At 58.1% G+C, this 12,559-nt stretch overlaps 1 protein-coding gene across 3 annotated transcripts in view; it reads right to left on the bottom strand.

Moving 5' to 3' along the window:
• Positions 1–1,869: 1,869 nt before the first annotated feature.
• The window catches only part of Megf6 (multiple EGF like domains 6), a 95,865-nt gene continuing 85,175 nt past the window's right edge, over positions 1,870–12,559 (bottom strand). For 2 of the 3 annotated variants that reach the window (XM_075944984.1, XM_075944985.1), the window contains 19 exons: positions 12,107–12,238; positions 11,887–12,015; positions 11,643–11,774; positions 11,032–11,160; positions 10,583–10,711; positions 10,205–10,333; positions 9,819–9,947; positions 9,497–9,625; positions 8,784–8,912; positions 8,250–8,378; positions 8,023–8,154; positions 7,602–7,730; positions 7,057–7,185; positions 5,960–6,088; positions 5,482–5,610; positions 4,982–5,110; positions 4,763–4,891; positions 4,011–4,139; positions 1,870–2,082 (listed from right to left, as the gene is read on the bottom strand). In XM_075944984.1, coding sequence (XP_075801099.1) covers positions 2,015–2,082; positions 4,011–4,139; positions 4,763–4,891; positions 4,982–5,110; positions 5,482–5,610; positions 5,960–6,088; positions 7,057–7,185; positions 7,602–7,730; positions 8,023–8,154; positions 8,250–8,378; positions 8,784–8,912; positions 9,497–9,625; positions 9,819–9,947; positions 10,205–10,333; positions 10,583–10,711; positions 11,032–11,160; positions 11,643–11,774; positions 11,887–12,015; positions 12,107–12,238 — 2,399 coding nt within the window. In that variant the 3' untranslated portion in view covers positions 1,870–2,014. The remainder of the gene's footprint in view (positions 2,083–4,010; positions 4,140–4,762; positions 4,892–4,981; positions 5,111–5,481; positions 5,611–5,959; positions 6,089–7,056; positions 7,186–7,601; positions 7,731–8,022; positions 8,155–8,249; positions 8,379–8,783; positions 8,913–9,496; positions 9,626–9,818; positions 9,948–10,204; positions 10,334–10,582; positions 10,712–11,031; positions 11,161–11,642; positions 11,775–11,886; positions 12,016–12,106; positions 12,239–12,559) is intronic. The other variant, XM_075944986.1, reaches the window with a different exon arrangement.

Below are 12,559 nucleotides of genomic sequence, written 5' to 3'. Positions count from 1 at the left end.
CTCCCCGGGATCTGTTGCCTCTGGCCTCCACAGGCAGCCCCACTCACAGGCACATACGTGTACTAAAGATAAACCTTTTGAACATGTTTTTAAAACCTCCTTCTGCTCTTCTTGCTATGGTTGTGTTTCTACCTTCCAGCTGTGTCTTACAAGCTAGATGCCTTTCTTTAATTCTTTTAAAATTACATTTATTTGTCAGAAGGTAGGCATGTGGAGGTCAGAGCACAACCTGCAGAAGTCACCAATCCCCTTCCACCATGTGGAAAGCAGGCTTAGGCTGTCAGGCTTGGCAGCTGGTGCCTTTCCCCCTGGTCCCCCTTGCCAGCTGAGATCATAGGATTTTTAGTGCAGTCTGGATCTATGTCTGCTTAGGTCCTGTTAGCCTGCCCTTTCCCTTCCCTAGTTCTTCCTGTCCCTGGACCACTCCATCACCCTCCTGTGCTGGCTGCAGCTGCTGCCTCCTGGCCTGTTACTCACGGGACCAGCGATGCCCGGTCTCTAACTTCTCTCACACCTCCTCCATGGTGAACCAGTCTGTGGTTGACCTGCACCCGGGTTACAAGGCCAACTTCAGTTCTCTTCGTGATGGCACTGTAGGAACTGTGTTGCGTGGTCTCCCACGGCTCCCTCCAGAGCTCCTCCCAGGTTATTTCCAAATTAGAATCATGGGTGAACACCTGTGGGCGTGGCGATAGTTTAGCTGGATATAAAATCGAGCTAATTTTTCAATACCAATGACAGGACATCACCATTTCCTGGTCGCCTATCTTCCCCCTGTAGACTTTCTGTCCACCTGATTCTGAACCCTTTTTCACTCTGGGCACTTTAGAATTCCCCCTTCATTCCCACACTGCCTGCAAGCTATTCTCCACTCAGGATCCTGGTCCATTCTTCCTCTAGGTCTGTGTGCAGCGGCCTACGGGTGTGGCTCCCGCTGCTGCCCATCCCACTGGAGCCCACGTGGTGCCCTGAGGTTTTGGCTGCCTCAGCTTCTGTGGGAGAGAGGAAGGAGGCAGCCACTATCCAGATCCAAACAAGAGACTACTCCAGGTGGGAGGTGGGGGCAGAGTCTCGGATCCAAGTCCAGCTCTCCCTCAATTTTTGCTGTCCTTGGAGTCCCTCCCCCCCAACAGCTCTTCTCTGGGCTACACCTGCGGCCTCAGCCTCAATCCATGGGGAGCCCTGGCTCCTGCGATGCTGCCTGTCCCTCACCCTGCTGGGTGGGCTGTTTGGGTTAAGCATGGATCCCCTTCCGCGCCAGCCCTGCCCTGCCCTCTCTGAGACGTCCTTCCTACAGGAAGACTTTCTAGCTCTCTGGAGGTGTCTTAGGCACCAGTGTGTTCTCCTTGGCCATTAGAGAGGGGCACAGAACCCACCCGGGCCTCCTGGCTGGGGAGGCTCCCATGCGAGAGCCCTCAAGCCAGCTGCTCTTGGGAGGACCCACACCGAGTCTATGAAAAGCACAGAAACCCAGGCCACGAAGACACCAGTGTGCCTTTAACTCTCAGGACTTTACAAAACTGGAGATCCCATGGCCCAGCGGCCTGAGTCCAAGCTTCCGGGATGGGGTAGCTTCCAGCTGACCCAGGGCCGCGATGGCAAGTGGAATTGCCCATAAATACCTTTACATAAATACGGGCCGGACGGCGTTTCCAGGTAAACAGTTGGCTGGCTGCAGCGGTCTGCGGCCTTAGCACCAGAAGGACCTGTCTGTCAGGCAGGTGGGGCCTCGCCTACTCCTGCCTTGGTCCCAACCCAGGTCCCTAAAGAGAACCAGGATTCCTCAGCACAGCCCACACGGTGCCCGGGTACATGGAGGCCTGAGGCCTGGTCCTCTTCCCTGGGCTCCTTGTGTTCACCACAGCCATCTTCCCCTGGCCACGAGGCCTTGGTAGGTAGCTGTGTGACCATCCACAGAGATCCACTGCTTTCCGGAGGAGGTGTGGACCCACACACGTCCTCTCAGTCCCTTGGGCTGGAACATGGTAGTGGTCCTCTGTGGGACTTCCATGAGCTAATGCTTCATGGCCCTGCTGCTGGGTCGCTGGGGTGCCCGTCTGCCGGAGGATGGCTGTGTGGCCACTGGAGACACAGGAAGAAAAGAGGGTCAGCAACAAGGTGCGGTGGGAATCCCCAAGACGGCCAATTCCAGGATGAAGTCCGGTAAAGGCAACAGCCCATCCCCGCCCCCCCCCATGGTCCAGTCCCATCTCCAAGGTTCAGGTTCTGAAGGCACAGGGAAGCAAAGATGTTCATCATTGTGTGGGCCTAACCAGAGCCGTGTCTGGGCAAGCGTGTTCTCCATATGAACTCTGGGCTCCCAGGGAGCTGGGCCATAGACAGCTCATGTTGTCCACTTGGGTAGACACCAGTAGTGGGCCAGGAAGGCATTATCGCCCATGCCCAGAGGGACCTCACACAGCCACCATCATAACCTTCTCCATACCACACTCACGTAAGCACTGGGGGAGGGGGTCTGCTCAGCTCCCACTCTGTCAATTCCAAGAAAGGTGGGAGACAGGGCTTCGAGGCTGGGTGGGAAAAGCTTCACCCAAGGTTAAGCCAAGCTTACCCCAGGGAAAAAGAACTATCCCAGGACTCCCAGGGGCCAACAATGCTCTCTCTCCCCACAGCCCCATCCTCAGAGATCTGCTAAATGGCAAGGCCCTTAGGTGTAGTACCAGATTTGACCACTGGGTGCCACTGTGGATAGCATTATGTACTCAAGCACTGGTCAGCAAATTGCAACCTAATCCGGAACCTGATCCTACCCATGAGCTCCAGGCATGGCTCTTAATAGTTTGAGGCCATGACCACCTTGGAGAGGCTAAAAATGATTCAGGCAGTATCCCGTCTGCACTGAACGTCTTCAGACTGAGGACTCCCTGGTCTGGGCCCTCCTCTCTTTCATGTCCTACCCTCAGAGTACGACTGCTGGCCTATCACCTCCCTCTATAGAGATCCGTCCCAGCACCCTCCGCAGACTGGGCCTGGGGAGCCAACAAGAGATGCCATGTGGGCTGTGGCTATTCACGGCGGTGCAGCACAGCCAGCTCTACCTAGTATATGGGAGGTGCAGTCCCAGAGACTCGGGGACTTGGGGAATCAAAAGACTCCATGTGGCAAACACAGGCACAGTATACAATAAAGCATGTGTACACATGCGTGTCTGGTGCACACACGTGTACTGGAACATACATGCCTGGCTCAGGTATGCACCATAACACATGCACTTGAATTCCACAGAGTACATATGCATGCATGCATGCCTGGTGCATGAGCATCACAGGAGCAAGCATAGGCACATGATGCACAAAGATGTGGGCACACATGTACACCTGAAGCCATGTACACACAGAGCACTCACAGCTGGGAAACACATACCTAGATCATACTTAGACCCGCAGAGTGTATACATGGAACACATACATACCCTGAAACTGCATACCTACAGCCCATGCATACCCTCATAGAGCTTGTACCTTGAGCACACACACCATGAAGATGCATACCCGGGACACACATATATCAGCAAGACATGTCTGGAGTACACACACACCTGGAGCACACACGCACCTAGAGGGCACATGCCTGAAACATGTACACACACATAGTGCATGCACATACAGGCTTGTGTCGCTGCTCTGGTGTACTGGCACATGTACACGCGCACTATCTCACAACACGCTGGTGTACACACGTGGATTAACATGCATACAGTGCTGCTCACAGATACGCGGGCACACAGCACCCGCATGTCCTGAATCACCCAGCCCCGCCTGCATAGGGATCTGTGAGATCCCACGGAATCTGCAGGTCACTCAAAGGAAAAGGCTGGTGCTCCAGGCTGACAGCGCGTCCCATTATTGCCCTCGGGAACCCGCTTGAGGCCTACTCATGAACCACTGGCTGTGTGCGTTCCGTGGGCGCCAGGAAGGGATGGCTGCGTTTCTCACTTGGTGGTGGTATTAGGACAAGGGGTGGGTTCCTGGCCTGGGAACCTGACTCACCTTCCCGGCAAGTGGGCCCTGTGTAGCCGTCCACACAATGGCACCGCCCACTGATGGGGTCGCAGTCAGCCCCACCCCTACAGTCACAGTGCAGGGCACAGCCAGGCCCAAAGCGGCCCTTTCTGCAATCTGTAGGGGCAGGAGGTAGGAGAGAAGGGCATAAATCTCCATTCCATCTGCCTGGACCATGGGTAGACAGCCCAGGGGGCATGAGGCCCGTGGAGGAAGGAGACAAAACCATGGGCCTCAGTTTCCTCTGAAAAGGATAACAGTTCCTATGCACTTGTTAAAAAGTCTGTGCTGTAACCGTGGGCTCCTACATGGAGAAACACCAACCACAAGCCCTGGGCACACATTCCTGCCTGGTGCCTGGGCTAGTGAGGCAGTACAGAGCAGCCACATGAATCCAAAAGTCATAAACTCAGTTTTGCCCCCCCCAGTAGAACAGCCCCCCATCCTTAGGCAGTCTGGCCCTGAAGGGGTCATGGACATATTTCCACCTGATTGAGGCCTTTCTCATGACAGCCAGATAGAGCCAGAGACTCTAGACTACCACAGAGCAGGGCCTAACCTCGGCAGCTACAGAGGGTGTCTGTGCTTGGTTTATCATATTCTGGCCACTGTCAACGGCCCCCCAGAGGGTGCAGGCTGGACAAGAGATCACAGGAAGGCACAGTGCTCAGGCTGAGGCCTGGCATGCAGGTACCCAGCCCACATGATTGGTCCCACCCTGAGCAGGACCCTCCACTCACCCAGGTCACATGTGGCTCCTGTACGCCCCAGTGGGCAAAGGCAGAGGCCGCTGGCGGGGTCACAGGGCACCCCTCTCTGGCAGTCACACTGCTGCTGGCAGCCGTCTCCAAAAAAGCCTGGCTGGCACCCTGGTGGGGGCAACAGGCTCCGTGTTCCCACCCCCAAATCAAACAAGACGAGGAAAGGGTAAAGGGGTTGGGTGGGGGCCTGACACTCACCCTTCTCGCAGAACTGGCCGTGGAAGCCAGCGGGGCAGAGGCATCGGCCGCTGACAGGGTCGCAGGAGGCTCCCTGTTGACACTCACAGACTCCCTGGCAACCGGATCCGTAGAAGCCAGGGGGGCAGGCTGAAGGAGGACCCTGGTTAGAGTGAGTCGAGGGCAGAAGGCAACAGAAACCCCCAGTTCTCCCAGAATGAGCAAAGGACCGAACCCAGGAACTGAGAGAGGCCCTTCCCTGAATGTCCTAATCTCCCTCTTTCCCAGCTCCCACCATAAGCCAGCATCCCAGCCAGACTCACATGAGAGGCATAAGGAGCTGGCCTGGGAGCCCACCTTCTACCTATCCTGTGTGACCCTGAGCAGGCACCTCCAGTCCAGAGCCTGATCGGGCTCATCCCTTCTCTCCCCATGGACAGTGACTGAGAAAGTGGCCATTGCTCTCAGAACCAGGACCAGCCTGGATGGTGTGTCCAAGGTAAGGGGAGAGCCCCACTCACAGTGCTCACAAGCTGGACCGTAGAAGCCAGGACCACAGCGGCAGGCCCCCGTGGTGGGCTCACAGGTGCCGTTGTTCTGACAGGAGCACGTGAGGAGGCAGGCGGCACCATAGTGCCCAGCAGGGCAGGCTGTGCAGGGATGGGATACAGGTTTCTTAAGTGCACCTGACTCTGTGCCCCTACACAGCTGCCCGGACCCTGGGCTCTGCATCCTTCTCTGTGCCCCTACACAGCCGCCTGGGCCCTGGGCTCTGCATCCTTCTCTGTGCCCCTACACAGCCGCCTGGGCCCTGGGCTCTGCATCCTTCTCTGTGCCCCTACACAGCTGCCCGGGGCCTTGGGCTCTGCATCCTTCTCTGTGCCCCTACACAGCTGCCCGGGCTCTGAGCTCTGCATCCTTCTTGGGGTCCAGAGCAAGACCCTCCCTGCTCGATAGATACGTGTGGATGTTTTGGTCCAGCCGCTCTCAGAAACTCACCCTGATCGCAGTGTGGCCCCATCCAGCCCAGCGGGCAGGAACAGCTGCCATTAGTAGCATGACACAGGCCGCCATTCCTGCAGGCACACTCGAGTTCACAGCCCTCGCCAAAGCGATTCTGGGGACACCCTAGGGGCAGAAGGCAGGCACAACTGAGAGCTCTAACAAGGGCAAGGGGTGGACACGTTCTGGGGATATGCTCCCCACAGACTGGCATTCACTCACAAATGCTTCCTGAGCTGCCTAGGGCTGGCCTGGCCCTCACGGTGTCCACAGCACCAGGACTGAGGGCCACTCTAAGATAAAGGGGACCAGGGTCTTCAGGGGCTGTAAGCACCTGCACAGCTGGCAAGGAGTCAGGAAGGCTTCCTTCCCATCACACGTCCTTAGGACTGAGGCCACAGGTCAGGCATGGCCAGCCATGTGGACTCAGAGGGGGCTTGTTGACTACCTTGTACTGCCTGTCCACGCCACTATCTTTCCTAGGAGCGAACTAGGTAGCATCCTGGCTACAGCCTGGCCTTGGGCTTCTAATCTGACTACACCAGTCCCAGGCAGGAGCAGCAGGTTCAGAGAGTAGCCCCTGGTGAGGACTAAGGGAGGAACTGTGTGTGTGGCCCTGTACTGGGTCACTGACATGAGTGTGGACCATGACCACTGTCCCCTGGTTGACCCATTTCTTGCCAATCTAACTTTGTCCCTGCAGGGGACCCCAGCCTGGGCCTGGCAAAAGGACCAGGACAACACTCTTCCAAGAAGACATTACCAGGTCACAAAGAGCTACCAGGCTCAGGAGGAGGTTCTGCTGGCCACAGAGACATGAACAGGTCATGGAATGAACCAAGTCTCAAGAGTCCTGTGTGGGTGGGGCCTGAGCTGGCATGAGATGACATGTTTGCTATCAGGGCAGGCATATGGTGAGGACACAGCTTCTCAGGCAAGGCTTCTGGAGAATTGACAGTGGCTGTGAGTGTGACTGTGTCCCTGGGGAACAGGCATACACACCCCTCATGATGGGCTCACTTCGGCAGCCTGCTCCGTGACTCAGTGATATGTCGGTGAACTGTGCATGTGCCCAGCTCCCGGCAGACACTCACCATGTTCACAGTGGACTCCAGTCTTCCCAGGAGGACAGACACAAGTCCCTGACACAGGATCACAGGCCGCCCCTTGCCCACACGCACACACATGGGTACAGTCGGGGCCGAAGCGACCCTGCGGACAGGCTGTGGAGAGAGCAGGTAAGTGGTTGCTTCCACCTGGGCTCTGTCAGAGGCTCCACGAGAAGTTCTGCTGGGAGCTGGGTCCCAGGCCATCCCTACAGAGACACACTGACACAACAATCCCCACGTGACTCAGGACAAAGTCCCTTTCCTGGGCGGGATGCTTGGCCACAGGGATGTTCTCAGTGCCTGGTATGCCTGGAACAGAGCTGGCCAGAAGATGGGGGCCCTCTGGGATCACACTGACGCCCCAGGGCAGCACACCCTCATTGCCACTCTACCTTAGTTCAGTAATGGGGGGCAAGAATCAGGGGTGGGCAGGGGGCTGGCTGTCCTCCTATAGGCCGGCCAGCAGGGCCCTACCCCCTCTTCCAGAACTTCAACAATAAGCCATCCAGCCCTGCAGCCTGGCCACTCACCGAGGCTGCAGTCAGACCCCAGGAATCCAGCAGGGCAGTAGCAAGCTCCCGTGGCCGCATTGCAGGAGCCACCATTGAGACACCTACAAACTTGTTCACAGCCTGGCCCATAGCGCCCGGGTGGGCATCCTGCAGGGAGACAGAGGGTCTGCTACATAAGCTGGGGGCTGGAGTCAAACATGCAGCAGCCCTGAACACTGCATGGCCGCCCTGCGAGCTGCAGCAGCCCTGAACACGGCATGGCCGCCTTGAGAGCTGCAGCAGCCCTGAACACTGCACAGCCGCCCTGAGAGCTGCAGCAGCTCTGAACACGGCATGGCTACCCTGCGAGCTGCAGCAGCCCTGAACACAGCATGGCCACCCTGCATACCAGAAGAGCAGACAGAACCCCAGCTTCCCTGACGCAGTGGGCAGCACTCACGTTGCTGACAATCGGTGCCATGGTAACCGGCAGAGCATATGCAGGCTCCTGAAGCAGGGTGGCAGGTCCAGGTCTCACCAGGACATTGGCATAGGTGCCCACAGTCCTTTCCAAAGGTGCCAGGCTGGCAAGCTGGGTATAAGTTGGGTAGGGTCAGCCCTGGTCTAGCCCTCGGGAATCCCCCAGCTGTCCCACTCTACAGGGTAGATGTTGAGGGGAGCACTTACCCTGCTCACAGCCAGGTCCAGTGAAGCCAGGGGGACAATGGCACTCCCCAGTAACATGGTGGCAGGGGGCACCAGGTGGGCAGCGGCATTGCTGTGCACAGGACTCTCCAAACCAGCCACGTGGGCAGGCTGCAGAAAGGGGAGAATTAGGCAGGCTTTCCTAGAGGTGGGCAGCTGGGAACCCGGAAGCGGCTATGCAGGGCCAGCTCCCCCCAGCCATCCGATCTTTGCTCTCCTGTCTAGGTGAGGGGTGCAGGGCCAGCTCCCCCCAGCCATCCGATCTGTGCTCTCCTGTGTCTAGGTGAGGTGTGCAGGGCCAGCTCCCCCCAGCCATCCGATCTGTGCTCTCCTCTCTAGGTGAGGGGTGCAGGGCCAGCTCCCCCCAGCCATCCGATCTGGGCTCTCCTGTCTAGGTGAGGGGTGCAGGGCCAGCTCCCCCCAGCCATCCGATCTGTGCTCTCCTGTCTAGGTGAGGGGTGCAGGGCCAGCTCCCCCCACCAGCCATCCGACCCATGCACTCCTGTCTAGGCTCACCATCCTCGCACTGTGAGCCCCTCCATCCTGGGGGACAGAGGCAGGCCCCGGTGACATGGTGGCAGGTGGCACCTCTCCGGCAGGTACAATGCTCTTCACAGTGAACTCCAAACATGCCCTTGGCACAGGCTGTGGCATGAGAGACAGACAGGAAGATTGGGAATTACAGCCTTGGGGCCTCAGCCCATGGAAGTCGAGGGGAAAAGGGAGGCTGGGTCTAGAAGCCATGAAGAGTTATGGAGGCCCCTGAGGATCCTGACTTGGCCACGTTTAGGTCTGAGCAAGGGGCTGTCTAAGTTGGCCTGCATAGAAAGGGAGCCATTGAATGAAAGACTCAGTAGGTTAGAATGAGGACGAGTCAGCCCAGTATCTACTTGTCCAGACTCTGAGGGGTTCAAAGTCTGGAGGGGGTGAATAAGATCATGGGCACAAAAGCTACAGCCTGGGCAGCATCTTGTAATCATGGAGTCTAGGCTTCAAGTCCAGAGACCAAGTCTTTCTCTCTGAAGCCTTGAGATGAGTACACCCCTCTTTCCAAAATAAAAACAAACCAGCCAATCAGGTTGGCCTCTTAGGTACAGCCAGGAGGCCCTGAACCCATTCAACAGTGGGCCATATTGGCGAGAACCAGGCCTGGCCCATACATATCTTCAGCATGGAGTAAAACAGGGTTGCCCTTGGCAGAACCTCCCAGCTTCCCGGAACCCACTCACGGCTCTGACACTTGTCCCCAGTCCAGCCGGCTGGGCAGAGGCAGTGCCCTGTGAGCCGGTCACATATGCCTCCGTTATGGCAACTGCAGCTGAGCTGACAGCCAGCTCCGTAGTGTCCAGGAAGGCACTCTGAAAAAGTACGGGTAGGGAGTGTCTGACTTTCTGGGGTACGGCTCTGTCCAGGAGATACTAGCCCAACATCCCTACATCTGTGTCCTTGAGTGGCAGGCTGGACGCCACAGCCACCCCCAGGGTGCTGATCCTCCAAAGAGAGTCCTCTTAGGCCTGAGGGCATGTCTATTACCCAGGCCTGCCAGCTCACCTTCCTCACAGGCCAAGCCGGTCCAGCCCTCTGGGCACATGCACTGGCCCGAGATAGGGTCACAGCTCCCTCCGTTGCGGCACAGACAGGAATGTTGACAGTCCTTGCCGTGCAGGCCAGCAGGGCAGGCTAAGGCCCAGAAAGCAGAAGCAAGCCTCAGTGTCTGGCCAGCAGAGTTTCCACATACCCCAAAGCCCACCCTTACTTTCAAGTTGGAATCTTATCAGGCTGAGCCCAGGCCCGTCCTCGACCCACCAGCCTGGCCTTGGGAGCATGGCACCAAAGGCCAGAGTCAAGATCCCTCCCAACTTCCCCCATGTCCCTCCATGGCCCCACTGAGAGACCATTACCCAGGACTGGACCCTGAACTCCTAGGCAGGGCTTACCCTGCAGGCAGGTGGGTCCCATCCAGCCAGGGGCACAGAGGCATTGCCCATGGACGGGGTCACAAGAGGCCCCGTTGAAACAGGTACAAATCTGGCTGCAGTTAAGCCCATAAGTGAGGGATGGGCAAGCTGTAAGCAGAGAGGAGCCATCAGGGACATAGCCAGGGGACTCTAGGAGAAGGTGTCAGGGAGCTGAGACAATCTGCCAGAGTCTCAGGGCCACCTCTCAGCAGAGCAGCCACCAAGGGGTGATCATTTAGAATCTCATGGGTGAAGCTGTGTCCTCAGTTGGATGCCAGGAAGGGGCCCCAGGGGTGTCCCCCCCCATCATGAAGAACCTGTGCTCCCACAGAACCCAGGCTGAAGCCCCTTACATACTCTGGGCGCAGTGTGGGCCCCAGCGGCCAGCTGGGCAGATGCAGGAGCCGGTCACAGCATCGCAGGTGGCCCCAGCGGAGCAGTTACAGGCATGGGCACAGTCTAACCCGAAGAAGCCAGCGGGACAGGCTGCAGACAAAAGTGGCCTTGACAAGAGGCTCAGAGGCCAGAGGACCCTGCCCTGCACCCAGTTCACCATGCTCACACCCCAGCCTGCACCCAGTTCACAATGCTCACGCCCCAGCCTGCACCCAGTTCACCATGCTCACACCCCAGCCTGCACCCAGCTCACCATGCTCACCCCCCAGCCTGCACCCAGCTCACCATGCTCACGCCCCAGCTCACTGTGCTCACAGAAGCTCCCCCTCCAGCCGGCCGGGCAGGTACAGGCCCCACTGACATGGTCACAGGCTGCCCCGTGCTCACACCCCAGACTGCACCCAGCTCACCGTGCTCACAGAAGCTCCCCCTCCAGCCGGCCGGGCAGGTACAGGCCCCACTGACATGGTCACAGGCTGCCCCGTGCTCACACTTGCACTTCTGCTCACAGTTAGCCCCAAAGTACCCCTGGCGACACCCTAAGACACAAAAGCCAGCTCACTGTTAGTTTGGGACACCAAGAGTCTGGCCAGAGCCCAGGACTGAAGGGAAAGGCCTGACAAAGAAGCCCCTCCCTTCCAACGGTGGGGATACTTGACTTTACCACACCCCTCCACCCTTTCCCCAGACCTCATCTTCAGAGCCCACTAGGCTCTCACCTAGGGCGGCCTCTAAAACCAGCTACTCTGACTCAGCCCATCCGCAAGCCTTGGAAGGACACAAACAGGGCCCTAAGGAACCCTCCTAGCCTCCCCGCCCTCGGCTGGGACAGCCCCAACTCTGCACCTGCTACTCCAGGCAAGCTTGAAGTCTGCCACTGACAGCTGCATGTATGGTGTGTGTGCACCGGAATACTCAGGTACACGTGTGCACACGTATGTGCAGATGCAAGTGTTCTCGTGTGTGTGGGGTCACACGTCTGTGCATGAGAGAAGGGTACAAATGCCAGGCCAGTACTCACACTGCTCACACCGAGGACCTTCGTAGCCAGCCTCACACAGGCATAGGCCGCTGATGGCATCACAGCTCCCATGGCCCACAGTGCAGTTGCAAGCGTGGATGCAATCGGGCCCCCAATGTCCGCTGTCACAGGCTGCAACAGAGTGAGCTCAGAGTCACCTTGGGTGAGCTCCAGAGCCAGGTCATCTTGGGCCAGGGGCAAGGGAGGGACCTGTGCACAAAGGACGGGCAAAGGAACCGCATACCTCTCTGGCAGCTGAGACCAGTCCACCCTGGAGCACAGCTACAGCGGCCAGTGGCTGGGTGGCAGTGTCCGTCGTTGGCACAGGCACACCTCATCTGGCAGCCAGTTCCAAACCAGCCAGCTGGGCAAGCTGTTGGCGGTAAAGAGGGTGGGCGTGGCGGCCTGGCACACCCACCCAGAGCCACCGGTGGACGCTGAGGTCAGACACCAGCCATACTCACCATCCTGGCAGCGGCTACCAACAAAGCCAGGGAGGCACAGGCAGACTCCAGTCCCAGGGTCACAGCTGGCACCGTGTTCGCACGCAGGGCAGATCTCCTGACAGCCAAGCCCCCAACGGCCCTCGGGACAATCTAGAGCCCACTTCCAGGGTCAGTTATTCTTTCCCCTGTACCCCTAGCTGACACACTGGTGTGTGCCCAATACATCACTGGAGGCCTCTCTTGCCATAATCCAGAGAGGGGACCACTGTTCCCATATAAGACTGCTAAGGAAAGAGGCAGGCCTCAGAACCCCAGGGCTGCAGGGCACCCCAGGGACAGTTCAAGAGCAAAATAAAGAGCCTGCTAGAGAGACGGGGAGCTGATGGTCCAGGAGGGCACAGTGCAGGGCACCTCCCACACCCCAGCTTGTTCCAGCACGAGTCCCTGAAGTTATTATAAAGGAGCCCAGCA

This window comes from Microtus pennsylvanicus, chromosome 13, assembly GCF_037038515.1.
Source record: "Microtus pennsylvanicus isolate mMicPen1 chromosome 13, mMicPen1.hap1, whole genome shotgun sequence".
NCBI lineage: Eukaryota > Metazoa > Chordata > Mammalia > Rodentia > Cricetidae > Microtus > Microtus pennsylvanicus.
This window is presented reverse-complemented; position numbering and strand designations above follow the sequence as displayed.